This window comes from Emydura macquarii, unplaced genomic scaffold, assembly GCF_026122565.2.
Source record: "Emydura macquarii macquarii isolate MOO-44397 ecotype Brisbane River unplaced genomic scaffold, CSIRO-AGI_Emac_v2 contig_1230, whole genome shotgun sequence".
Lineage (NCBI taxonomy): Eukaryota > Metazoa > Chordata > Testudines > Chelidae > Emydura > Emydura macquarii.
The window spans coordinates 3,203,440-3,226,274 of NW_027131367.1; the positions used below are offsets into that span (position 1 = coordinate 3,203,440).

The 22,835-nt window shown below is 63.3% G+C and overlaps 1 protein-coding gene across 1 annotated transcript in view; it reads left to right on the forward strand.

Annotated features, from left to right (window-relative positions):
* The window catches only part of SDK2 (sidekick cell adhesion molecule 2), a 129,174-nt gene that overhangs the window by 78,154 nt on the left and 28,185 nt on the right, over window positions 1-22,835 (forward strand). The window contains 17 exon segments of the mRNA XM_067547282.1: window positions 3,360-3,466; window positions 7,445-7,592; window positions 12,584-12,717; window positions 14,760-14,871; window positions 15,550-15,740; window positions 16,154-16,237; window positions 16,333-16,527; window positions 16,960-17,076; window positions 17,826-17,993; window positions 18,270-18,372; window positions 19,188-19,364; window positions 19,767-19,903; window positions 20,323-20,470; window positions 20,569-20,666; window positions 20,669-20,708; window positions 20,825-21,006; window positions 21,580-21,695. Of these exon segments, the coding sequence (XP_067403383.1) occupies window positions 3,360-3,466; window positions 7,445-7,592; window positions 12,584-12,717; window positions 14,760-14,871; window positions 15,550-15,740; window positions 16,154-16,237; window positions 16,333-16,527; window positions 16,960-17,076; window positions 17,826-17,993; window positions 18,270-18,372; window positions 19,188-19,364; window positions 19,767-19,903; window positions 20,323-20,470; window positions 20,569-20,666; window positions 20,669-20,708; window positions 20,825-21,006; window positions 21,580-21,695 (2,257 nt within the window).

Here is a 22,835-nt window from a genome sequence, read left to right on the forward strand (position 1 = left end):
AATGTACATTTATTTTCTTTATCTCCTAATAATCTAACGACGCCGGCGCCGGGAGAGATAAGCCCGGCAGCCGCGGGTGGCAGGGACGATAAGAGGCTTGGCGCGCGGTTCGATCCGGACTAATCAGAACCTCGCCAGGCGGGCCAGCCCTGCTCCCCAGGCAGCTCGCTGGGCCCTCTCCTGGGAGCCTCGCCCCGTCTCTCCGGGGGTCCGAAGGCCCTGGAGTCAGGCTGGCTGCGACGGGGTGGGCTGGAGTGAGAGAAGAGAAGAGAAGCGGCCAAGCGGCTCAGCCTAGGAGGCGATGATGTTTCAGGGACCAAAGCTCGTGTTGCCTGAGCGGTGCCCAGCCGCGTTTCCGCGTGAGCTGGAGAAGTTGGCTTTTGCCCCGAGCTGGGAGAGCGAGTCTGCTGTTGAGAGCCGGAGCTGGGAAGCCAGGCCGCTCCGTGGTCCCCATCCCTGGGGGAAGCTGCTTGTTCCCCCTGAACACTCGTCGGTTCCCTTTGTGTCGGGCCAGGGAGCTGAGCCAGGAGGCTGTCCCGGGTCCCAGGAATGGCCATGTGGCGCGCCAAGGCGTGCGACGGAGAGGGAGCCAGCTTCTCTTTGAGTCTAAGCAATGCTCTGACTGCAAAGCCAGCACTGAACACGGGGGCCCGTGGCCTCTGACTAGCCCCTGCCGTGAGCGGGAAAGAGAGAACTCAACTGGCCAAGCAGAACTTGGATCCTCTGCGGTTCCTGCTGGGTTTGGACTGAGCCGGGGGCCGCTGTGGGGTTGTTTCTCCTGGCTGCCTTAGCAGAGGGGTGGGAATAATGCTGGTACGAGAATCTCTGACCGCAGACGGCCGGCGGAGACGGCATGTGCAAACGCTGGAAGTCGAAACACTGAGCCGGGCGAGCTGGAGTGCCTGGCATGAAATGAAGCTCTTGATATAATAAGCCTGGTGGAAATTTGGTGGAATAAGGATAACCCCTGGACCTAGTAATGCCAGGGTCCAAACTAGATAGGAATGGCAGAGTCGGTAGTGCTGGCAGGGGCGTGGCACTGTACACGAAAGAAGCGTCAAGTCAAATAAATTAAAAATCTGCAATGAATCAAACTGCAGCGTGGAATCGCTACGGCTAGGAATTCCCCGCGTGAGCACGAGGAGCAGATCAGCAGGGATACCTGCCAACCACCGGACGGGACGGGGACAGTGTTGGTGAGATGCTCAGGTTACAGAGGTTACAGAGACAGAAAATGCAATAATCATGGGGGATTTCAACTATCCTCAGACTGACTGGGTCTACCTTGCCTCGGGCCAGGGTGCAGACAGACAATTTCTTGACACCATTCATGACTGCTCCTTGGTGCAGCTTGTCCTGGAGCCCACCCGGGGAGAGGCAGTTCTTCATTCAGTGCTCAGAAGCACACAGGGGCTGGCACAGGGTGACGAGCTGAACTGCTCGATGATTGTGATCAGAATGTAATGAAATCAAACAGCCTTGTCGAGGGGGATACCAAAGAAACCCACCACGGCAGCATTTCACGTCCAAAAGGGGAACTACCTGGCAGCCGGGAAGCTGCTTAGATGGAAATCAGAAGGAGTCACAAGTGAAATGCCGGCCAGCTGCATGGAGACTATTTCAAATGCCACCAGAGAGGCTCAACCGAAAGGTATACCCCAAATAAAAGACAAACCCCAACCAGAAAGGGGGAGCAAAATATATCGCCAGGGCTACACAGCAGAGTAGAAGAGGTGGCTAGAGGCAAAAAGGCCGCCTTTAAAAACTAGAAGTCAAATCTTAGCGATGAGAAGAGAAAGGAGCGTCGGCTCCGGCCAGTCGAAGTGTAAACGTATAATAAAGTAGGCCAAGAAAGACTTTGGAGCGCACCTCGCTGAAGGTACAGTTCAACCCTGTGCTGCTTCCACCTTTTCCGGTGGCCATTTGCTTACCGGGGCCCCTCGGAAAGGGGGCGGAACAGGGGCATTTTCAGAGACGGCCCCTGTGACTTTGCTTCACTTGAAGCAGATGCCTGGAGCTCGCGTGTGATGCGTTGACACGCAGCCCCAGCGCCCAGCATCAACCCCAGATCTGGGAGGGGATCCCCCAGCCGAGGGGGCCCTCCCAAACATCCCACCGGTCCTGCAGCTCCCCAGGACCCCGCTGCGCTGAGCGGCAGGTGTGGGGAGGGGAGAGGTCGTTAATGGCACCGCAGCAAAGGGGGAAAGCACCAGCATTAAAGGCTGCAGGCCAGAATAGAGGAGAAGGAGCCCTGATCCCGCTCCTTCCCTCCTGGGCTCAGCGGGGCGAAGGGCGCTCATTTCCCACGGCCCAGAACAGACCCCAAGGACTCTGTGCCCTTGCTGGGGGGACAGCACTGTGTCCTGTGACTCTGAGCAGCGCTTTGCTAGGAATTCATTTGGCCTCTTGGAAGCTCAGAGGCTGCAAGCAGAAATCAGGAGTTCTGGGCCCTCCAGACGCCTCTGCCTTTGACAGCCTGAATGAGGCTTTGCCTGGCGCCTCCCCGTCATATGAATCACCGCCTGTCCCCCGACACAGGTGGACACGAGCGGTGGGGGCAGCTGCTTAACACTGCTCCGTGTTTCCTAGCAAAATTATGTACGCGGCCCTTGTCTGCGTCCCCGTGTACAGCGAGCGCCTGCTGGCTCCGGTACCAGGGCATTGATTTCACCGCAGCAAGGGATTTCTCCTCTCCCACACTTGGCATGGCTGGTTTTTAAAGGCGCTTGCTGGACCTGAGCTATGTTAGAGCCAGGGAGAGGGAGACCACGAAGCTGCGAAGAACATAAGAACGGCCATGTGTGGTCAGACCAATGATCCATCTAGCCCAGCATCCTGTTTTGTGATGGTGACCGGTGATAGATGCTTCAGAGGGAGTGAACAGAACCGGGCAGTTTCGAGGGGTCCATCCCCTGTTGCCCAGTCACAGTGTCTGGCAATCAGAGGTTTAGGGACAGCTCTGGAGTCTGCGTGCCTGACCGTCTTGGCTAATAGTCGCTGGTGGACCGATCTTCCACAAAGCATCATGGGTTAAAAAAATGCAAATTTACCCTGCTGGCGGTGTTGCTGTAATACCCTTTGCTGCCAGCAGGGGGCTTTCTCTTTTCCTTCCCCTCCCGCACCCCTCTGGCTGTTCTCGTGGATTGGGACGTGTGCCCCAGAGACGCACGTAGCTAAACTGGTGCCTGAGCAGATCATTGTGGATTTCGGTCGTGCTGCTGCCGCCCAGAGAGCCATAAAGGTAGCCGCAATTCGCTTCATCTCCCAGCCGATGTGACAGATTGTGCTTGGCCGCCCAGCGGATCTAACGGGTGGGGTGCCTGTATCTATTTAGTCATCTCTCCCTCTCGCCCCCGTAGGTACATGATCACGTCGCTGGACCGCACCCACGCCGGCGTCTACCGCTGCATCGTCCGCAACCGGATGGGGGCCCTCTTGCAGAGGCAGACGGAAGTCCAGGTGGCGTGTAAGTGGCCCCTTCCTCCATGTCTCCTTTCGTGGGTGAGTCTGTGTCCCGGGAGCTGGAGCCACCCCGCAGAGCTCCACAGCCCTCGGCGGGCCGCTGGCCTTGTGCTTATTTACGGGTGGGACGGTAGCGCCCGAGGGAGGCTGGAGCCCCTTTGCGCTAGGTGCTGCATGAACCCAGGACAGGAGACAGCCCCTGCCCCGAGCAGCTTCCAGCCTCATGTCTAGTGATGCTGCCTCTGCGGCGATAAGCCCTTTGCAAGCCAGGGTGTCCTGGGCTTGCACTTCTCAGGCTGAATCCCTCGCCGAAGTCATTTATGCTCTCGTCATACAGAGATGCTCAGCGCCAGCTCAGACGCGGGCCAAGGGACCGGCTGCAGAGGGGAAGGAATTAGGGCTCCCTGTTCGACACAAGGAAGGCTAACGCAAGGGGACTGGCTGGAAAAGGGGGGCGGGGGCAGCGAGGTGACCACGGGTGCAGATGATCCGAATTTGTTCCGTTAATCAGGACTCAGGAGAGGGGCTGAAGAACTTCAGAGGGGCCTAAGGAAGCGAGGCAAAGGGGCAGCTGGAATTCACGGCGAGGCCATCCACACTGGAAGGAGTCATTTGGGCCACTCGTACGCCCTGCCGACCAGGCCAGGATTCGGGGCATTGGCAGAGATGGGAGGGGTTTGCAAGACGGGGAGAGCAGGGAGCTGCAGGCTGGGATTGAGGGGCATGGGCAGAGCTGGGGGTGTAGGCAGGGCAAGAATGGACTGGTGCGGGGTCTGTGGGTCGGGATTGAGGTGTTCTGGCAGAGCTGTTGGAGGGCAGATTGCACCATGCCTCTCTCAAGCCAGCATCAGCCCAGCTTCACTTCGGAGTGACATTCATCCGGGAGCGAGAGAAATCCGTTCTGTTCCCCGCAGTAACCCTCGACAGGCGCCTAAAGCAAACAGCGTTTGTAATCATTATGGAAAGCAAATGCAAACGCTGGTGCGGGGCGAGCCGCCCGCATAAATCAGCAGTGAGGCAGCTGCGGACGCCCTCCAGAGCGGGCAAGGCTGGGAGGAAGATGATGGATTTCAGGCTGGCGCGAGGCGCGGGCAGCTGGCGAGTCCCGTCGCTCAGAGGGATGGAGGAGTGTGGGGCTGGGGAGGGGTGCCACTGTCAGCAGTCTTTGGGAAGGCGCCCTGTAATTCACCAGCGGGGCAGCCCTCCACCCCTCCGGGCTAGCAAGATGAAGGCGGTAGTGCAAGCCAGCCTCAGGCGTGCTAACCGTCAGGTCACTGCCTGGCTCAGAGCCCAGTCTGTACTGCAGCCTTCCCTGGTCCCCGCCGGCAGAGCTGGCAGGGTGCTGATTACAGCCCGTCACCGGCAGAGCCTTACCCTCGGCGCAAAGCGCTGCTAGAAAAAGAAGGGCGGCCTCTGAAGACCCAGATTCAAGTCCTAGCCCCGCCACCGCCTCCATGTGTGCCCTTGGGCGAGTCACTTCTCCTCTCTGGGCCCTGTTCCCTGTCTGTACCGTGGAGATAATGATCCCCCTGTCCTCTGTTTAAATTCCGAGGGACCGGTTCCTACGATGGCTAAACACAGCGCCTAGCGCAACAGGGTCCTGCTCTCAGCTGGGCTCTCTGCGTGCAGCAAATAACAATGGTCGAACCAGCTTTTTACAGTGGCCCCAGTCCAGTGTGTGGCTAAGCAGACTGCCAAGGCAGCACAGGCCAGGCTGAGGTGTAATAAGGCTGTTGCAGGCAATGGTTCTCAAGGTAAAATGTTAAGATGTCAGGACACGGTTCCCTCGGTCGTTTTCCCTGACGTATCCAGCGAGGGGTTTCACACAGACCTAGCTGGATGGAAAGTTCCTTTGAAAGGACGCCCCGCTGGGACTTAGAGCTGCTGAATCTGATTATGCAAGTGCTCACCTACCCTTTTATTTGGAAAATGGAAGCGCTCGTTGACTTCTTTTAAAACCGAGGTGAAAAAGCCGCAGGGGCAGGGCCCATTGGATTGTGGCTGGGAGTCGGTGCTGGAAAAGTTCAGGTTGGAAATAAGGCGCACGTTGTTTGCAGGGAAGGCAGTTAACCATTGCACCAGTGCAGCTAGGGGCACGGGGGAGTCTTTAAATCAGGACTGGGTGTCTTTTTCGCAAAGATGTGCTCTCGCTCAACCCGAAGGTGTGGGCTGGCTGCTCGAGTTGCTGGGGGGAGGTCGCGTGGTCCGTGTGATCTCGGCGGGCATGTTAGATACTCACCAAGAGCCCTTCTAGCCTTCCAAACCTATGAATCAGAAAGTACCGGCACGCTCAGGTGTGCTCACCCAGGGGCTTCCGAAACTCGGCCTGTCTTCCGCAGCCCAGGGGATTTTGGGGCTGCTGTAATGAACTGAGAAATCTGTCTGAACAAGCCCCTGCTGGTGGCTCATCGCGTCATCGGGCATGAAAGTCTCTGAGCAGAGCCAAGCAGGGACAGCTGACCGGGAACAGCGCCTCTGCAGCTGAGAGCCCAGGGGTCCGGTTTGAAAGTGGCCTACACCTTGGTGCAATGAGTTTGGCGGTTCTGTGTCTGGACCAGGACCATTCCAGGTGTGGGCAGTGAGTCCTCTGTGGGGGTCTAGCGCACGGCCTTTAATCCTGAGAGTTAAAGCAGGGTTCAAGCAGTGCCTAGGCATTGTTCCGGCTCCTGGCCCCGGGATGATTTGACTCCAGTGCTGAGGGGCTGGCTTTCTCCTCCAGTCATTTGGACGTGAGCCCAACCCCGCTCCAGCCTCACCCCCAGACCTGCTCACAGCCAGATCCCCGCGCGCCCCACTCCCGAAGAGGGATGACAAATCAAGGAGCTAATGAGAAATTAATAAGGCAGCTGCGCTAACAACTAATGATAATGGCAAAGTCGTTAAAAAAAGATTCTTTACATGTTTTTAATTACAGTAATTAAGGGAAGTCAATAAAATATCTCCCCTCCCATCCTTCCTCACACGCCCTAGTTTACTCCTGGGTTTTTTTTTAAACCGCACTAAATTTCCAGCGTGCAAATGGCTGGGCTGTATGGGGACAGAATGAGATTCTGACCTTCCCCGCAGCGCCAAGGTGGGATCGGACCATCACACGGCTGGCCCTCCCTCCTGGTTCTTTCACACGCTCGGCCCTGTAGATTTCCCCCCATATGTTGGAGGGGGGTCGGGAGTTATCCACCACGGGTTTAGAACCTTGACTGGGCCTGCCCCCCTTTCCTCAGCTTTCCCTACCCTCTGCTCCCCGAGACGTCCTCAGCGGGAAGGCTGGATGGAGCATAGCTGGGTTGTCTCCAGCGACTGGCCCCCGACCTCGAAGCATGAACCTTGGCTGCTTGCTGAAGCATCCGGGCTGTTGGCGCGGAGACAGGAAGGATTTCACGGGAGAGTCCGTGCGTCACCCCGATAGGTTCTTTCTTTGTAGTGTGGTGGGGCCTGGGAGCCCCCGTCATGGACCGGAGCCCCAGGGTGCAGGGCGCTGCACAAACGCAGAGCAAAGAGCCAGTCCCTGCCCCAAAGCGTTTCCAATCAACGTCAAAGACGCGAGACAAGGGATGGATGCAGACGGACGGACAAGGGGAGGCGGCACAAGGAGACAGGGAGACACTATTAGTCAGCGCGGCAGGCTGTGGTCTCCATGCACCAGCAGCTGAAGAGAGTTTAGGCCTGCCACGAGCAGGGGGACCCCTCCATCTCCTAGCTGTGGGCTGGGAAGAAGCTCCCCTGTGGAGCCCCTTGCCTGGGGGAGAGGGCGCCATGGAGGAGACGGGCTAGCCCCTGTCAACAGGGGGTTTGAGTCACTCTGGCTGGGCCTGGGGCAGCGGAGCGGCTGGGACCATTGGACAGCGTCAGGCAGCCGGTGCTCTCCAGCCCGGGGCCGGCAGCCCAGCCCTTTCTGTCCGCCCTGCTCTGGCGCTGGGCTCCGAGAGCACCGGGCCCTGGCCGGCCTCGCCCCTGATGCCTTTTGTCTCTCTCTGTTTTCCAGACATGGGCAACTTCGAGGAGAAGGAGTCTCACCAGAGCGTGTCGCACGGCGAAGCGGCCGTCGTCCGGGCCCCCCGCATCGCCAGCTTCCCCCAGCCCCAGGTCACCTGGTTCCGGGACGGCCGGAAGATCCCCCCCGGCAGCCGCATGTGAGTCAGGCCCGGCCCCGGCGGGGAGGGACCGCTGAGCCTGGGATGCCCACTGGCTGCAAGCTTCCCCCTCGGCCCTGCAGCCCCCAGCGGTTGCCACGGTGGCTTAGGGGCACCGGCTGGAACGGGACGGGGCGACAGTTCGGGGCCTGCTGCCTGTGGGGGCCATCCTGGGGTCCCCACAATAAGTAACCCCTACAGAGCTAGGCAAGCCTACCACGCTGCACGAGGGGACCTCGCCCCAGGCCGCCCGCACGGCAGTACTGAGCACGGGGCCCCAGGGCCTGGGAGCAGCCTCTCCTACAGGGCGGGGCTGGCGCTAGGGCAGCACTCGCTCCGTGTCCTGCTGCACCCCTTGCATCCTCTGCAACAGCGCAGCCCCCCCAGGGCATGGGGGGGGGGCAGGAGCCATGTCCTGAGCACCCTGGGACAGCAGCGCGGAGGGAAACACAGACCTTTCCACGTGCACGCCCCCCGATTCTCTCTCCTTGTCCCCGTCTACACCTCTAGCATCACCTCTCTGCCTGCCAGTCCTCTGAGCGCTTCCCTCCGCCTCCGTACTGCACCTTCCCCTGGGGGAGTCTGCGCTCCAGCAGGTCCTTCCCCCGGCCCGCGAACCCACCCCGGCTGGGAGCGCTCCCCCACCTTCCCCCGCCGGCTCTCCGCGCTGATTCCGTCAACCTGCCCGCGGCAATTACAGCCGATTAATATTCATGGCGGAGTTGAAAAGGGGTCCCTGCAAGCGGTGTCTGCATGGAGGAGATACGGATCTGATGAATCCTATCAGGCTGGCAGAGGCAGGCCGGGGTGGCATGTAGCCACCAGCCCAGGGAGCCCGCTATCTGACCAGGACATTTAGCACCCTGCCCCCTGACTGGTGATTTACGGCGGCTTATCAAGCCCTGGGCAACGTCCTGCCCACTCTGCGCCAGGCGCGGAGCCGGAAGGGGAGCAGCCGGGGGTGGGTTTGTTGACTCAGTTATTTATTTGGGATTGATTTGCTTTTGTCCCCTAATTAAATTATCAGGCGGCTGCAGAAGCTCAACTAACTAACTGACTAAATACAGAATCCTTCCTACGTGAGCAGAGAGAGGGAGGAAATGTACCCATGGCAACAATGGGGAACGTGGAGAAGGAGCTCTTCATTTATTTAGAGCAGGCTGGCAGGGAAGGAGCCGCTCCTGGTGACGGCTCGCATCCGAAATGCAGAGGAGTCTCCCCCATTTACCTTCTCCTCCTCTCCCCCATCCCTGACCTGCCTTCTGTGCCCTTGGCATCTTAGCATCTTGGCCCCTATCCGCTCCCCTGGTACCTCCGGCGCCTTCTCCATTTCCAAGCAGCACCCGCACCGAGCCGCTCTCTGCAGGATATTCCGTGGCAGTGTTGTGCCTCCGGTCATGGTATGTTGGTGCACTTGCTGGCGCAGCCCGCGGCCTGGGTCCGAGCGGCATAGCCACCGCTGGCGCGCCGATGCCGCCGACGCTGACAGACAGGGGGTTTCCATCGATGGAGTTACTCCAGCTCTCCAAGCGGCAGGAGTCTGCTGTCGACTGAGCCGCGTCTACGGGGAGGGGCTAGACCAACTTAACTACGCCGCAGGGGGCGTAAACTGGTTCCCAGCCTTGAGAACCGAAGCTGGGTCGACCTAGGTTCTAGGTGGAGGCCAGGCCTGGGAGCGGCTGGCGGTGTGTCTTGCATTGCTTGCATGCCGGACATGGACTCACTGGCACGTCCGGTTTTACATTGTCAGGCCCGTGGCGGGTTGATTTCCTTTCCACGGCCTCACCCAGGTCAAACCTCCGAGCAGGGGCCGCACCGGGGCGGCTGGTCCCTGCGGTCACTGCCGTCGCAGTGCAAAGCATTATCGTCATTGTCACTACCTTTCCAGAGCCCCTCTCGCCCCGGGATGGCAGGGGACTTCGCTCTAAGGAGAGACTCTGGTCACGTCACCCCCCTGCCTCCCGGAACATGGCAACTGTTCTACAGCAGACAGCCACGCGGCGCCCTCGCCGGAGCCGGGGAAGACGGCGAAGGAGCCGAACCCTCCAGGGGAAGCCCAGGGGGCAGAACAGAACCGGGCCAGGACACTAATGACCCAGCTGGGTCGCCGGGACGTTGCTCAGAAAGTCTTTCGCAGGCAGCTGGATTGCCCGGAGGGTTCACCCATCGGAAGCACCGAAGCTGCTCGGCCTGTGGGGTGCTGGTTCTTGGGTGAGCCTGGCGCTGAAGGAAGGGGCCAGTCCTGGCCTAGCCCCACTGAGACGAAGAGCAGGAGCACAGCCTGAGTGGGACAGCTGCCTGGTCTGCTGCGAAGGGCTGAGCCGCGTCCCTTTTGACTTCACAGATCTCTCTAGCAATTGGGCTCCCAGCACTATGCTGCCCCCAAGTCCCGGCTGCCTGCGGCCGTGCCCAAGTTCGCCTGGTGAATGGGATGTCTGCACGTTCAGAGCCACTGTTAAATGCATTGCCTGTTTACTGCCTCTTTCATATAGGCACCCATCCCAGGAAACTCACTGAGGCCCCAGCACTGGGGTCCCCTGCCTTGGGGATAGCCCATCCTGGCCTGCATCAGGGCCCTGCAGCCTTCTGCAGCCAGGTGGGAATCCCAGCTCCAGCGGCTCCGTAGGGCGGCCATCCCTGCCAACCCTGAGTGCAAAGGACGAGCTCTGGCCCCAAATTCGAATCCTCCCTGCCGGCCCCTGGGCCGAGCAACCCCGCCACGCCCTACTACCTCGCTGGTCAATCCAGGGCGGCCGCCCACCCCGGGATTTTGTGGGATCACGCTGCTCGCCAGCGCGGCTGGCCCAGCGGGTAACGTGACGCTCCGATTACTCAGAGCTGCCACCCCATTGTCACGCCACTGCTCAGCCGCCAGCACTCCGCTGCTGCTGTGCCACAGCGTGTCGCTGCCTCTAGGCGGGTGATGCCGGTGTCGCCGTGGTGCAGTGAGGTCGTAGTGCGTGGTGGGGTCGCGTGGGCCGAGGGCTAGTTTCAAACATGGGCGTTGGAAGCCTGGGCCACGGCTCCTGGAGTCGCCGGGTGAGCTCACAGCCCAGCTTTCCTTTAAGAACATCTCTATATTTCTAGCACTCATGCATGCAAAGAAAAGCTTGAAAATGTGAACCGAGCGTGCCGGTTGGTTGCCTGAGTCTACAGAGAGCCTGAAACAACTGCTCCAAGATGCCTCATTCCTCTCAATTCTGAAACCTGCCGCCGCCTCACGGAGAGGCGGGGCCACGGCGAGGGGGCGGAGCCACATGACGGTGCGCCTGCATCCCTGGATTGTGCTAACGTGTAGGTCAGGCTGCCCTGAGATCGGGCGGGCACAGTCCTGTTCCCCGGACCACTGATATTTTGAGTGCACTCAACCCCCTCTGGCTGCCTTTCAGACACGTCTCAAAAGTCCTGATCCCCCGCCAGCCTGGCATTGGCGGAGCTGTTTCTCGGAGACAATCCATACAAACCCTGCCACGCTCACCTAATGGGAGAATGCGAAAGGAATGCGCCTGGATTTGTCCTTGTTAAACTAGCATTAAGGATGCTTAACAGATGTCGCGGGCACATCACATTAGGAGCTGGAGATAGACTCGACAAACTAATGGTTTTGTTTATCATTGAGAAATTGAATAAAAAAAAAAAAAAAAAAGAAGCAGCAGCAGCCAGACAAAATGGGAGAGGGAAAGCGCTGGCACTCACGCGGCCTGCGATAGTCTGCTTAAAAGAAATGGCTCCGTCTCCCCTCGCAGGCAGACACATTCGTAGTGAGACACGTTTTCCCCGGGATTAGTCCTTAGGAAAGATAGCTCTCATGCCAGCTGCCTACCTGCGTGTGTGCCTGCCTGCCTAACTACTGCACACACACACAGGCAACAGCGAGGGGGGTACCCAGCCTCAGACGTGGCGTATGGCAAGGCCATTGGCAACTTTACACTCTCGATCCATGCGTACAGGTGTGTGTGTCTGCAGTAGTTCTGGATTGCGTCGCCTGTAAGACACACACACACGCACGGGTGCAGGCATGGGTGATGGCTCCTCTGCTTGGGGCATTGCTGGAGTTTGAACTCGGAAGCACTAAAAGTGGGAACGTCTGTCTACTGTTTTAGCTGAAGGAGTACCTCCACCCGCTGGCAGCTATAGTAGGCTTGTAACGTCTCATGTGGACCAGCTGCCAAAGGAGTCACGTGCTCTCAGGGTGCAATTCACGCTCCCCTGCGTGTGTATATAAATACTCTTATAGTGCACACTCATGGACACACACTTGTGCCCACATCTCCGGACCAGGGATACACGCCCGCTCTCACACCCCCAGGCAGACACTCCCATGCGCTCACACACACACACGCACATACAGACACGCACATGCCCACAGCAGTGGCAGCATTTGACTCTGGCAGCTGCAGTGAGCCGGAATTGAATTTGTAACCCACATTAGGTGGGAATTGGGCTGGTCTCTTTTCTATTTGCAAAGCAGGATTGCAGAGATAAAACTCCTTTATCTCGTATTTAATGGCAAAATATATTCCTCAAACCATTTTATGTTTCCAGCAGATTAGATCATTCAGTAAAAAAAAACCCTATTAATCTGCAGCTGTCTGATTGGCCGCCCCCCGCCCTCAATACTTAGTCACTGGGTAATGTAAAGACAGCCGTGATCGATGGTGTAAATTCTGTTCATTGTCCGCGATCCAGGGTTTTGTGGCCTCGCTAATTTGTGGCTTCCTACGCTTCTCTTGGTGCCTGCTGTGGTATTTTACTCTCTTCGTGAAAGCCACGATGGGAGAGTGTAAAACAAATCTGCCCTAGGCTCCGAGTGCTTTCCCCACCAGCCGGCACCTAGACCTGCAGCCGAATGTCCTCCGGGGCCTCTCTCTGGAGAAGAGCCCCCGGACCAAAGATCCCTGAACTTGAGGGCCGCCCACTCCCCCCTCTCCCCCGTTCTCCGTGGCGGCTCTGCTTTTCTCACGCTGTCTCCTCTGCGCTGCCCCTGCCAGAGCCATCACGCTGGAGAACACCCTGGTCATCCTGTCGACGGTGGCGCCCGACGCGGGCCGGTACTACGTGCAGGCTGTGAACGACAAGAACGGGGATAACAAGACCAGCCAGCCCATCACGCTCACCGTGGAGAGTAAGTGCCGGGCTGGGGGCCGCGGGGGGGAGTATCAAGGGAGCTGGTGGAATCCAGGAACCTCAGGGAAAAAAACCTGCCCCCTGACAGCTCTCTGCCCCATGGCACATGGGTCCCAGCCCCTGGCAGGGCGTTGGCTCTGGGTTGGATCTGCAACATCCAAAGCTCGGTGCGATCTGCTGTGGGGGGCTGAGCAGCCTGAGAGAAAGGAGGAGCAGTGGGGTGACTGTGGGGTAGCCCCCCGGCCCTGCACAAACCAGGTTCAAGCACAGCTCGGTAAGCCAGAGGGCGGCCGGGCTTTTTGTGGATGAGGAGCAGGCTGGCCGGGGCGCTGTGCCTCTGGCTCTCCGGCCCCTGCTTCCTGGTGCTCCCGTTGGCTCAGGCCCACATTTAATTTGCAGTAAATCTCCTTGGAGGCTCCGACTTCTGCTGACTTTAACAGCTCAGCCTCCTGGAAATTTATTTAGGCTCTTTGGGCCGCGCTGCAGGAGCCGCCAGGCACTAATTATATCCCCAGCCCGGCCCCCGCCCCGTACGCCAGCCCTCTGCCCCAGGCTGCCGGTGTCCCGTGCATCTCTGGCTTCACTGCAGCACACCCCCTGCCCTGGCCCCGGAGATGGGGGCGGAGAGGTGCAGCTCTGGGCAGAGTGCCGTTGCAGAAAGGGGCTGTATTTCTTTGCACGTGAGGGCTCCCCTCCTCCCGCCCGAAGCTCCCAGGGGCATTTTGAGTGGCTCTTGTGGGCTTTGTTGGTACGAACGCTTCCTGCCCAGGCATGGGGGGCCATTGGTGGGGGCTGGAGCTCTGCACGGGGCAGGGACTCGCCATGCGCCTGTGCAGCTCTGCTCCGGCAACTCGGCTCCGCCCTGCAAGTTCCACCCAACCGTGCAATCCCTGCCCTGGGCGCTACACCCCAATGGCTCAGCCGGTGCCCCTCAATCCCGACCCGCAGCCTCTGCTTTCCCGGGCCGGGGCCTCTCCGGAGTAAAGCCCGCCAGTCGTGCTGCGGTACACGGTGGTTTCGCGAGGAGCATTCATCAGAATGGGTTTCCCCTTTGGCCCTCCCTGCACCAGCCTGGTCCCTATCGCGGCCTACGGGCGACTCATCCCCCGGAAAAGCCCTGCCTTGACACAGGCAGCCCTCACAGCCTCATGCCTTCGCTGCCTGCCTCCTGTTGTTTGCACCCCAGCCACGTCGGGCTTTATCTGCCCCGCTCCTCCCGACGCTCCATTAATCCCTCGTTCTGTACCTAGGCTTCCCTCCATGTAAATAACCGAGGCCGAGCCCGGGTTTATGGATTCAGCTATATCAGCAGCTTTCACGCCGCTCCCTTTTTTACAGCACCTACATGAGGGTTTTTTATCGTTGCAATTATTTTGCTTTATGCGCTTTCCCTCTCCCTCCTTCCCTGCCAGAGCGGCGGTCGGCCCGGGGCTGCCAACTGCACTCCAGAGGGAGCGGCGCAGGGGGCAGGGGCTGGCTGTCCGAGGCCCGCCAGTCACCAGGGCGGAGTTCTGCCTGGGAAGAGTTGGTGGGGACCGTGCGGGAGGGCGGGTCAGAGAACCCCCTCACCCCCTTCCCAAAGGGGACGGCCGTCCCTGGGTGGGGTGGAAGCCAGGCACGCGGACGACACCCTGAGTAAGAAGTCAGATCACCACCCGGGGCATCCCCGAGGTTTCGGCTGAGCATGGGCCCCCCGTGTCCGGGCAGCTGGAGGAATGGGCAGTGATGGAGAGGGCCGAGGGTGCCAGTGTACATTCTTTCCAGTGCCCCCTGGGGGCGATGGGTTGACGGGGGCTGGGAATCCGCGTGGGGCAGAGGGCAGCCCCACTGGTCCCCGAGGCAGGACTGAGGGGCTCTGACCCGACCGCCCTGGCGGTTCCCAGCCAGCGGAGAGCACAGGCCCCGTGCCCTTCGTATCACGCCACCCCGGCTCGCCGGCGCTCAGTGCCGGTCCGCGGCCTCGCCCCGCCGGGCCCTAGGAGGCTGCCCGCACTCCGCTCTCGCTGCTGACGAGGTTTGCTAACGGCCTGCTCCCCTTAGATGTCGGCGGCCCGGCCGATCCCATCGCCCCCACCATCATCATCCCGCCCCGGAACACCAGCGTGGTGGCCGGCACCTCGGAAGTGACCATGGAGTGCGTGGCCAATGCCAGGTGGGTGGCTGGCTGGGGAGCGGACGGGCCCCTCCCTGCCCCCCACGGTGGTCGCGGCTGGACCGTCTCGCCTAGGGGTGGGTTCCTGGGAGAGCGGAGCTGATGGGGACAGGAGAGCAGTCGTGCCCCCCGCTCCCCGGGTCCGGGCTGCCAGCTGCCTGGGGACCCCTGGTGGCACAGGAAGCTGGCAGAAGATGCAGAGGTCATGCCCCGGGGTGAGGAGGACCATGAAGGCCGCTTGGTGTCCCGGTGTTGGGCGATAAGGGGGGCTCTGTCTGCCCCTGTCCCGCACTGAGGGAGGAGCACCTGGCTGGGACCCAGGGCTGCTGTCGCAGGAGAGGGCTCCAGGCGTGCAGTGCGGAGGGGGTCGAGACCGGCTCCGAGCCCGCCTCCCGCCGGGGGCACGGGGGAGAGCCCAGTGACACGGGCACAGAGACGCCCCTCGGGGTCTGATCCCCCTTGTGCGGAGCACTGCAGCCGCGTGGAGGGAGCAGATCCCTGGCCCAGAGCTGCTCTGAAACCTCCCTCCCCCTCGGACGCCTGGGTCCCCGTGGGCCGGGAGACGCCCTGCGGCGGCAGGAGCTCAGTGGGAGCCAATGGCACTGCCCCCTAGGGGGGCGGGGTGCAGGGGCTGTGTCCAGGGCGGCTCTCCCACGCTCTCTCCCCTCCCCTCCCCAGGCCGCTGATGAAGCTGCACATCGTCTGGAAGAAGGACGGGGTGCCGCTGTCCAGCGGGCTCAGCGACTACAACCGCCGGCTCACCATCCTCCACCCCACGCTGGGCGACAGCGGCTACTACGAGTGCGAGGCCGTGCTGCGCAGCAGCAGCGTGCCCGCCGTGGCCGAGGGGGCCTTCCTCGCCGTGCTGGGTAAGGGCCAGGGGGCGGGAGGGGAAGGGGGGCGACGCCCGATGCTCTGTCACCCCAGGCGTGAGGCCCGAGCGCAGCGAATCTGGGGAGGGCTCCGCGCCGGCCCCGTCTTGCTGGGCTGCCAGTTGAGGGCTGCCCGGTCTCCCTCTGTCTCTCGGGCGCGCTCCCCGGGGCTGCACGCCGAGGCTGGGGTCCCAAGAGGCCAGCGCTGCCCCCTCTTCCCCCCTGCAGTCCCCTCGCTTCCTGAGAGGACAACACGCCCAGCACCTGCCTCCGCTCCGCTCCCACGGCTCAGCCAGGGCCCCTTCCGCGGCTGGTTGATCCCCCAGCTGGTTGATCCATCCCATGGCAGGGGAGGGGGCCGGGGGCTGCTCGGGCCTTTCCTGCCTCCAGCTCTGGGGTCCTCCTTGCAGAACCGCCCCAGTTTGTCAAGGAGCCCGAGAGGCACGTCACGGCCGAGATGGAGAAGGTGGTGGCCATCCCTTGCCAGGCCAAAGGTAACGCCCCCTTCCCCTCCCCCCGCTGGCACCCTGCCGGAGCCGGGGTTCCCCGCGTCTAACGCTGCCTCTCGGGGGCGGGCTGTGGCTTGCAGGCGTCCCGCCACCGGCCATGGCCTGGTACAAGGACGCGGCCCCGGTGCAGGTGGAGAAGCTCTCGCGGTTCCAGCTGCTCGCCGACGGCAGCCTGCAGATCAGCGGGCTGGTGCCCGACGACACCGGCGTCTTCCAGTGCTTCGCCCGCAACGCGGCCGGCGAGGTGCAGACCTCCACGTACCTGGCAGTGACCAGTAGGTGCCCGCTCTCAGCCCCGCAGGCCGTGGGATGGGGCCCAGCCGCGTGCCCGAGGCTCATGGCTCCCGGTCCCGTCGGTGCCTGGCGCCCTCCCCTCAGCCCCGGCAGCGATGGACCCAGGCTGCCCCTGGCTGGGAGGCCTCCAAGGCGGATCTAGCGAAGCCTCTGTGGGCGGCAGGGTGGGTGACTGACCCCAGAGCGGTGCTAGGGGGCACATGCTGCAGGGGGGGAATTACAGTGGGGCGCCTCCCCCCTCCCCGCACACTCAGCGCTGAGCCCAGCGCCCCGACACGGATCAGCCCAAGGACGAGCTGCCCACAGCCCAAGCGGGCCAGGGGCTGCCGCAGCCTGGACGGGAGCCCCTGGGTCACCCCGGAGCTGAGCCCCGGGAGCCGCTTCAGAGGCTTCTCCGTGTCTCCCCTGCTCAGGCATCGCCCCCAACATCACCAGGGGCCCCCTGGACAGCACCGTGATCGACGGCACGTCCGTGGTGCTCAGCTGCGAGACCTCGGGGGCGCCCAGGCCGGCCATCACCTGGCAGAAAGGTAACGGGGGCCCACAAGGCGGACGGGGCCACGCCCCGGGGCTGCGGCTCTGGGCACCGGTGCCCGGGGTGCTGGTAGGGCCCGGAGCTGCAGGCCCAGCCACGCTGGCTGCCCGGCGGTGCCCGGATGAGGCCTTCAGAGCGATGGGCGAGGTGGTAAATGGAGCCGGCTGCCTCCCCGAGCCCCTCGCCCCGCCGGCAGCAGAGCCCTCCTCTGCCCCATACTGCATGTGTCCCCCCGCTCCGTTCCCCTCTTCCCAGGCAGCACCCGGCCCTTCCCCTAGCTGCCCAACCTTCCCGCTGGTTCCCGTCCCACTGCCAAGGCAGAGGCCCACGGCTGAGTGCCTGGGAGACGGGCAGCATCTCCTGGCGACATCTGGAGTCCAGCTGCCGCAGCCCAAGCCGGCGGGTCGGCTCGGTGAGATTGAGGGGCTGAGAGCAGAGCTCAGAGCCAGAGACCCCCACCCAGCTCTGCCGGTGCCCCTCAGTTCCAGCCCGCAGGCCCCCCCGCTCTGCCAGTCCTGGAGCACTCTGCAAACTCATGTCACTTGTGCGCAGGCAGGTCTCCGGGTGGGGAAGAGAAGCCACAGCCCCGCGAGCTCTTTCCCCGCCTGGCTCGGGAGCGCGGCGCTGGGACGGCCCGTGGGGGCTCTCCCTGGCCACCCCTCCCCACGCCGCGCAGAGCTGCCGGGCCGCTCCCTGTTTCCCGCGGCTGATGGGTCGCCCCCCGCCCGCCCCTTCTCCCCACAGGCGAACGGATCCTGGCCAGCGGCTCGGTGCAGCTGCCCCGCTTCACCCTGCTGGAGTCGGGCAGCCTGCTCGTCAGCCCCACGCACATCGCCGACGCCGGCAGCTACACCTGCCTGGCCACCAACTCCCGCGGGGTGGACGAGGCCTCAGCGGAGCTTGTCGTCTGGGGTAAGGCCCCTCCGCCCCCCACTAGACCCCCCCCCCACCAGCCCCAGCCGGACTCACCCCCACGTCTCCAGCACCCCCTTCTGGCCCCGTGGTGAGGGTCCCGTGGGGTTCGACCCCCAGTCCTTGGCGCGGCAGGGTGGAGTGCGACCCCCCCCACATCCAGCTGTGACGCTCTCTTCTGCCCTCCGCCCCCCCAGAGCAGAGCCCTGGCTGGGCTGGCCCCTCGGGTTGGCCTAGCCCCGGCGGCCGCTGCTCACCGTGTGTCTGGTTCCCCAGCCCGCACCCGCATCAGCAGCCCCCCTCAGGACCAGAGCGTCATCAAGGGGACCAAAGCCTCCATGAGCTGTCGCGTGACCCATGACCCCAGCGTGGCCGTCAGGTACGTGGCCTGGCTTATCAGCAGCCGGACCGGGAGCCCCTGCTCCCAGCCCCGTGCCCGGAGTTCCCGGGCGGAGCGTTTGGGGGGTCCCAGCCCTGTGCCCGGTGGGGTGTTCGGGGGGCAGGTCCCGGGAGGGGGGGCAGGGCTGTCCCGTCCCCCTGGGCGGGGCAGAGATGCAATGGGTGAACTCCTCCTCCACCCCCCCAGAGCGCTGGGCAGGCAGGAGCCACGGGACCCTCTCTGCAGAGCCGGAGGCACCGGCCCCAGGCCTGGGCGGGGTCGCTCCCCTGGCCCCAGTTGAGTATCTGAGGGGGGAGAAGCGCTGCCATGCTGCGAGAACTGCCTCTGCCATCTCCCCCCCCCCCCCTCCCACCCGCCTGTGAGCTGTGGCATTGCAGCAGCCCTGTGCCGCCACCCGGTGCCCGACGTGGGCACAGCACCTAGAGGAGGCTACGAGCCGTGCCATGCCCGTGCCGCCCTCCCCGGCTCCCGGCAGAGACCCCGGCTGGGGGGGTTGCTCTGAGCAAAGCCTGCAGCCGGTGTGCACAGGGCAGCTCACGCCCGGCGTCCTGCCCAGGGGCCGGCGGGACGGATCCAGAGCAAGGGACGTCTCCCCATAATAGAGAGACGGGGCTGGGCAGGAGCCTGGTCTGGGGACTAACGGGGGGAGGGAGGGGGCTGGGACGCCTGGGTCCCCCCCAGCTGCTGGAGGGGAGAGGGGGCTGGTGCTTGCCGCAGGGGGGCGAGGCGCAGGACGCCTGGGTTCCATTCCCGGCTCCGGCACTGAAGCGGCGGGTGGGGCGGCCTCACGGCAGGTACGTCTGGGAGAAGGACGGCGCGCCCATCAGCGTGGACAGCGTCCCGCGGGTCCGGCTGGATGAGGAGGGCACCCTGCACATCTCCCAGACCTGGTCGGGGGACATCGGCACCTACACCTGCAAAGTCCTCTCCGCCGGCGGCAATGACTCCCGCAGCGCCCACCTGCGCGTCCGGTGAGGGAACCTGCTCCCCTGAGTCCCCCTGAACGCTGCCCCCGCCTGGGCCACGAACGCTGGGCAGGGGGGGGCTCCTCGTCCCACCTACACCCTACAGACCCCGCCACAGCATCTCCCCCGCCTGCCCATGCACCCGGCCCCTTCTCCCGTTGCAGGACGGCTAATCTGGGCACCCTGCAGCTGGGCCCCCAGGCTCCGGGGTGCCCATGCCATGGCAGCCGGGCAATGCAGCAGGCTCGCCTAGCACTGCCAGCCCCCCCCCGCCTGGGTGAGCTCCTGTCACCACCCCCCAAATGCCCTCAGCTCCCTCCAGACCTCCTCCCTCCCGCCCCCATGGCAGCGTCCCCTGCGAAGCTGGCCCCCCGCTCTTTCTAGCGTCGGTTTCTCCTCCCCCTCCAGGCAGCTCCCCCATGCCCCGGAGAACCCCGTGGCCGTGCTGAGTCCGCTGGAGAAGCGCGCCATCAACCTGACGTGGGCCAAACCCTTCGACGGGAACAGCCCCTTGCTGCACTACGTCCTTGAGGTCTCCGAGAACAGTAAGGCACCTGCCACCCTGCCGGGCGCTGGGAGCGGGGCCGGGACGCCAGGGGTGGGGAGCGCGGCTCCCGAGGGAAGAACCTGCAATGAGGGGGGAGCTTTTGCGGCCTGCCCCTGGCAGCTGCATGGCCCTCTTGAAGGGCCAGCTCGGCGTGCAATGGCCCAGCTCCCGGTGTGCGTGCAATGGCCCAGCTCCCGGTGTGCGTGCAATTGCCCAGCTCCCGGTGTGCGTGCAATGGCCCAGCTCCCGGTGTGCGTGCAATGGCCGGTCGGACTCCTGGCGCGCACAGGAGCGTGGCAGTGGTTTGTGGCAATAACCGCACGCCATCAGGATGGGGCCTGTGGGCTACTGAAAGGAACGTGTTTCCCCCCCCGCCCCCCGACTCTCCACTCCACCCCTCCCCTCTCTGCCCCGCAGACGCCCCCTGGACCGTGCTCATGGCCAGCGTGGACCCCGAGTCGACCTCCGTGGCGGTGAGAGGCCTGGTGCCGGCTCGTTCCTACCAGTTCCGCCTCTGCGCCGTCAACGACGTGGGCAGAGGGCAGTTCAGCCGGGACACCGAGCGGTAAGGCGGGGCTGGGCAGGGGGGCGGGTGCCCTCCAGGGGCGGGGCAGCCGGGGGGGGTGTGTCTCACGCGCTACTTTTGCTGCGTCCCCCTCCCAGGGTGTCCCTGCCGGAGGAACCCCCCACTGCACCCCCCCAGAATGTCATCGCCAGCGGCCGGACCAACCAGTCCATCATGATCCAGTGGCAGCCGCCCCCGAAAGCCACCAGAACGGCATCTTGAAAGGCTACCTCGTCAGGTGAGCCGTTGGGGGGGGAGCGACCGGTCCCCAGGGCGCTACCCCCGGGTGGGCCCTCTGCATCCCGAGGGCTCCCGGCAGCCGGCCGACCTGACTTGCCCTCCCTCCACCCCCAGGTTCTGCCTGGCCGGCCTGCCCGTCGGCTACCAGTTCAAGAACATCACCAACGCCGACGTCAACTATCTGCTGCTGGAGGATCTCATCATCTGGACCAACTACGAAATCGAGGTGGCGGCTTACAACAGCGCCGGCCTGGGGGTGTACAGCGCCCGGGTGACCGAGTGGACCCTCCAGGGAGGTGGGTGAGGAGAGGGGGGCTCCGCTCTTGCCCCATGTCTCAGGTTTTTGTCTTTCGACCCAGGATGGGCCAAGTCTCGGCTGGCCCTGCCCGCGTGGGGAAGGACTCGGGTGCTGGGCCCCGGCGCGTCTCTGGTGGGACCCGTTCGCCCGGCCTCAGCTCACAAGCTGCTACGGGCCAGGAGATCAGCGACAGGCTCCGGCCCCAGCTCGCCTTCCGTGGGGCAGGGGAGGCCCAGCCTGGAGGTGGCACCTCTTGCGAAGCAGCATTCGCCGGGGTCTGCTCAGGCTGCTGCGCGGCTGGGACCCCCGCATGGCCCAGCCAGAGCCGGCCCCGGGCAGCACGTCCCGAGCGAACCTGCCCTGCGGTGTGGGCAGTGGCGGGGCTGGGCCATGCCCCAATCCCCGGGGAGGTTTCAGCGCTCACGGGGGGAGAGGAGAAGTGGCCGTGGGGCGCCGGGATCCAGCCTGCCACTCACTGAAGCCAGGAGCACCAGGCTCAGACGGCGCCTCCGCCCCGCGCAGCGTTCTCCCCCGCCCACTCGTACTAAGAGCCTGCCCTTGTCTCCTGCAGTTCCCACCGTGCCCCCGGGCAACGTGCAGGCCGAGGCCACCAACGCCACCACCATCCGCTTCACCTGGAACCCGCCCAGCCCGCAGTTCATCAACGGCATCAACCAAGGATACAAGGTAAGGGCGAGGCTGGGGAGGGGGTGGGCGGCTCCCCACAGAGCCCCTCTGCCACAGCACCTGGCCTCTGGCTCTGCCCTGCTGCCCCAGGCGCGGAGACGCTGCTGCCTCTCCCAGGGGGTAGCTCCCCGGGGAGCTATCATCTCTGCACAGTCATAGCCGGGGCTCAGCATGGGGGTGGCACTAAATTCTAGCTCCACCCACAATCTGTAGCCCTGCCCACTTGCCAAGCAGTTGGATACTAAAAGGATGGGCAGCGTGATACGTTGTGTCAACATCTCCGTGGTTGTCAGTAGGTTTCAGAGTTAACAGCCCCCTCTCAGCATTCTTGTGTCCTGAGGCCTGTGTGCAGACAGGGCTCTTGGGAAGAGGCTTTCTTGGCAACCACACGGGCTAGAAACATCCTTTTTAAGTTTAGATTCTGTAGGAATTGCCCGAGCTGCGCTGGGGCAACCGGGGCTGTTCCAGGCTGGCCCAGTCTGACCTTGGCTGTTACCCAGCCCTGCCAAGAACCTCTGCAGCCACGTTTCTGACCTGCTCTTTGCATGGGGCCCAGCACTGTCGCCTGTCCTTGCTCCATGGCAGCTTGCTTGGCACGGGCCATGACCTGCAATGAGCCTTTGACGCATGCTGTCCGTCTGTGTGCGTCTGTCTGCCCGTCTCCTTCCTTTGGCTGTCTGCCTGGAGCGGTAACGATTCAAAGGAGCTAAACTCTGCGACGGTAACCGCCCCTCAGCCCATGGTCTCCGTCTCCACTGAGCGCACTCAACCCCTCCTCCCCTGGCGCCCCCCACCCCACCCGGGGTCACCCCCCCTCGTTCACACTGTCAGGAGGGGCACTGCTAGCACAATGCGACATCCCAGACCGGCCCTGGAGGCTCCCTAGGGGAGGCCAAAAGCCCTTGGCTCCCGCTCCCAGCCCCCGGGGTGGGGGGTGCCCCTCAGACTGTCTTCGCTGTCCCCTGCTGCATCTTTGCAGTGCAGCTAACACGCCAGCCGCGCCCTCTGCTGGGGCTGCCCCAGCCCCGGCTCAGATCCATGCTCTGAGCACCCGTGTTTGCAGCACACCACACCGCTCGCTCTCCCGGCTCTCCTCTAGCTCCCCCGCCCCCCCCCCCCGCGAGATCTGCGCCTGCACCC